This window comes from Nyctibius grandis, chromosome 4 (assembly GCF_013368605.1).
Source record: "Nyctibius grandis isolate bNycGra1 chromosome 4, bNycGra1.pri, whole genome shotgun sequence".
Lineage (NCBI taxonomy): Eukaryota > Metazoa > Chordata > Aves > Nyctibiiformes > Nyctibiidae > Nyctibius > Nyctibius grandis.
The window spans coordinates 9,116,544-9,120,465 of NC_090661.1; the positions used below are offsets into that span (position 1 = coordinate 9,116,544).

Below are 3,922 nucleotides of genomic sequence, written 5' to 3' on the forward strand. Positions count from 1 at the left end.
AGCTCTAAAGAGCTAAGCAGCAATTAAATGGTGCCAAGGTTGGCCTAAAGAGTAGATTTAAGAAAGCTGAAGGGGGAAGGTGTTTATATTGGAGTGAATAATGCATTTGTAGGGTTAGAAGGGTAGCTCATGAGAGCTACAATTGACCTGTGCACGCCTGGCCCAGCATGCAGGCGGCTGCCAGGGCCTCAGGCCCACAGGAGGCTGCAGGCGCCCTGGACAGCCTCCTCTGGGCCCTCCGCTGCCCACTCTCTGCCCCACAGGCCCCGGAGCCCCATTTAAGCACAGGCCCCGGCTCCCACCCTGGCCAGGGCTGTGTTTGCAGGTGTGCCTGTGAGGGGGCTTCTAGGTTTGAGGGCTGCCTTGGTGAGACCCTCCATGTTCCAGGTAGTCCTGTTGCCAGTCCAGCTTGTGGGCTTCCTGCACAGGGCCTGGTCCCTCACCTAGCCCTGCCTCAGGCACATCAGAGCGTTGGACAAATCCTGGCCTTACCATGCTCCCCCCGGCCCTGCTCAGGCTTTGTTTTGTTAAAAACCATATTTATTAGTAGATGAAACCATGAATTGCCATATTGATGGAGACACCCGACTGACAACGGCAGTTGTGGATGGTAAGATGCTGTTTAAGATCTCCAAGCTGCTCTGATAAAATGTGATTATTATAGTTTGCTGAGTCACAAATGGGAGCTATAAAGTAGATTTTTTTTTTTTAATATAAAGTCTGTGTAGGGCAGATCAAAATCCGGGTGGAAAGATTAAGATAGTAAAAGAGTGAATGCTGTAATAAGCAGTAATAGGAAATAAAATTTTGATATTGTATTGTGTTAAAATGCTACACAGTCGAGCAACTTGAACACAGTTTTAAAAAAGATTAAAATATTACTTTTTTTTTTTTAAAAAAAAAGCTGCTTGTCAATATATGATAGCTTCAGGGTTGGTAACTTTATTATTTCATGCTGCCACCTACTGCTCTTGAATTAGAACAGGAAAAAGTAATTGGTATCTTTTTATCAGTCTGATGAACCTGTTTACTACTTTAAGATTATTCTTGATGCCCTATATGGCATTACTTTTTTCATGGCAGATGTTCTCCAGATCTTCAATCTGCCATCACTGCCTCTGTCCATTTTTTCTCATGAAAGGACATGCCTTCCAAACATAAGGATGTTGTCACTCCAAAAACTGCCACAGGCTTTAGCCTAAGCAATATTAGTCCTAAAATCATAGTAAAATGTTAGTTGAAAGTCAATGTTACACGATTATTCTGTTAAAAACTAACTCAAGCCATAACTTCTGTAATTTTGTGCTACACTAAAGGCAATGAAAGAATACACTGTGATTGTTTGTAACAAAGATTTTTATGCTAATGTGAAAGTAGTTTTCTAAATCTTGCTTAGAGGCATAGGACTTTTGACCCTATCTATTTACTCTGTTGCACTTACTTAATGTACTTAGAATTAATAAAAAAAAAACCCCTGTATTTTGTATTGGAATTACTGTGTTTCCCTGCTGCATGTATCTTGAACACCATCAATGGACTACTAGGAATCCTGACATCAGCAGTGTTCATTTCTTAGTGTTTTTGATGAAAAAAATATCCATCCTGTTTGCTATAGTAATTGGAGAAAAAAATGTTAAAATACATAGTAGTGTTATCAGTAACTAGTAGCAGACAAAGAATACACAAAAAAGTCAATGAGAGAATATACTGTATTTTTAAAATTTGACAGAATAGCATATAATAAGTAGAAAAATAATATCGAAGATCCATTAAAATACTCTATAGTGATAGAGTGATAGAACATCCAGCTGAAATAATCCTCATCATGGTGGCTATTTCTTCAGCTTCTGCCTTGCTTTCATGCATTGTATCTTTTCTTCTTTCAGTGCCTTCAGAAGTTTATCTAAATAGGAATGAAACATAATTTGTCATTCATTTTGTCATTAATACTTTACAATACTTTTAAAAAAATCAAATCACTTGTTAATCAAACTAGTAATATTCCTTACAATTTCTTTTCTAGAAAATATCTGAACACTAAAGTTTCTCACATGTATTGAAAATAGTAGGTATTAAAATGGAAGAAGGTATGTATTCCTATGACAAAGGAAAAAACCTATTAATTTCCTGTTCTAAAAAGTAAATGTGTGCGAATTACCTATCAGAATTACTTTGAGATCTTCTTTTCAATGTGTATATCTGATGGACATTTTTTCTGTGTTCTTGTAGCCTTTGCACTCCTGCAAGTTCCCTGACTGGCAGCCTGTGGCCTTGAAGGAAATGGTGAGCATCACATCCTTACAGTTGTTTGACTTCCTGCTGGAACTCCCAGTAGTAACTATCTGCTGAACTAATTTATTTCCTGTATTTCCTTCATGGCCAGTAGGTTTTAAAATTAAAATGCTAAACTAATTTAACTTTTTTTTTTTTTTTTAACGCCCCTAACTATCTGCAGTCATCAGTGGCCTTTATTTCACATCAATGCTGATTTACAACTGCATGATCTCATTAGTAGTGGATACATTTTACACATACAAACTCCTCCTGACTTTAGTGGCTTCTGACTTGGTTTTTTGCTAACGCTTAATGACTTTGGGGGTTTTATGAGTTTGGGGGTTTTGTTCCTTTGTGCAGAAGTAACCGCATCGTAATTCTTGTGTGTCATTTAATTTGTGTCACCAGCCAGTTGCCCGTAACAGGGTACATGACAACAGCTTTGCTCCCTGCACCCCAAGCGCTCCCCAAGGCACCTGTGTCTGGGAACAGGTAGGTGTGGGGCACCAAAGCTGGGGAGCCTCACACCTAGCCCTGCAGAAGCACTGCTGTGTCCCCTTGGCAGGCTTATGGTGCTGTGGGTGCAGCGACACCCCCAACTGCCCATGCACATCAGGTTTCGGGGGGCAATCGGTGGAGGAACCTGCTGCCTTTGAGGCCTGGCTGTGCTCGGCGGCGGCAGAGGGCCCCCCACCCCGCTGCACAGGCTGGGGCAGGCAGCGGCGGCCCGTCGCCAGCCCACGTGGTCCGGCTCCGGAGGGAGGGGAGGTGCCGCTGGCCCCGGCCCCGCCCCCGACCCCCCAGCCCCGCCCCCGCCCCCCCCAGCCCCGGGCCCGCCCCCGCCCCCCCAGCCCCGGGCCCGCCCCTGGCCCCAGGCCCCGCCCCCACCCCCGGCTCCGCCCCCACCCCCCGGCCCCGGGCGGGACGCACATTGCTGGGCGTCGAAGCCGTCGCCGAGGAGCGCCAGCAGCTCCAGCTCCTTGAGGCGGATGCCCAGCTCGCAGATCTCGCTCTCCAGCTGCGGCTGCTCACCAGGCCACCGCGCCGCGAACCCGCCCTCCGCCGCAGCTGCCGCCGGGCAGAAGAAGCGCAGCGGCTCGTAGGCGATATGCGCCAGCCCCGGAGGCCAGCGGGGTGGCTCGGCAGCGGCCGGCGGGGGCTGCCGCGGCCCGCACACGGCTGCGAAGGGCGGCCACAGGCTGTCGCCCGTGGCCGGGGGAAGGACAGGCTGGGCGCGGTCATGGAAGTGGGGGAAGTAGCGGGGCGGGGCCGGACGCTGCTCGGCCATGGCGCCGGCTGCCGACGGCGGTTGTGCCGGATGCGGGCCGGCCTCGAGCCGGCTGCGCTGGGCTCGGGCCCTTCAGTCGGCAACGGCAATGGCGGCAGCGGTGGTGGCGGCGGCAGCGGCGGCAGCGACTGAGGTTAGTGCGGGGAGAGATCGGGCCGTAGCGGGTGAGCGGTTTCCGTGCTCCAGGCCCCCCTGAGCAGCAGCGCGGACCCGCCTGGACCCGGAAGTTCCCGGCAACGAATCAGGAGAGGAGGGGGCGTAGCCAGAGGCATGGCGGGAGATTTAAACGCGGTGAAACCATAACAAACAGCCAGTTGGCAACGGCAACGGCGGCAGCGGCAACGGCGGCAACGGCAACGG

General features: G+C 49.2%; 1 protein-coding gene across 1 annotated transcript; it reads right to left on the minus strand.

The window, feature by feature from the left end:
- Positions 1–1,832: 1,832 nt before the first annotated feature.
- On the minus strand, positions 1,833–3,562 carry C4H11orf91 (chromosome 4 C11orf91 homolog). Its single transcript, XM_068400266.1, has 2 exons — positions 3,205–3,562; positions 1,833–1,903 (listed from the first exon to the last, which is right to left on the minus strand). The coding sequence occupies exons 1-2, from the start codon at positions 3,560–3,562 to the stop codon at positions 1,833–1,835; spliced, it is 429 nt and encodes a 142-aa protein (XP_068256367.1).
- Between the last annotated feature and the right edge of the window lie 360 nt (positions 3,563–3,922).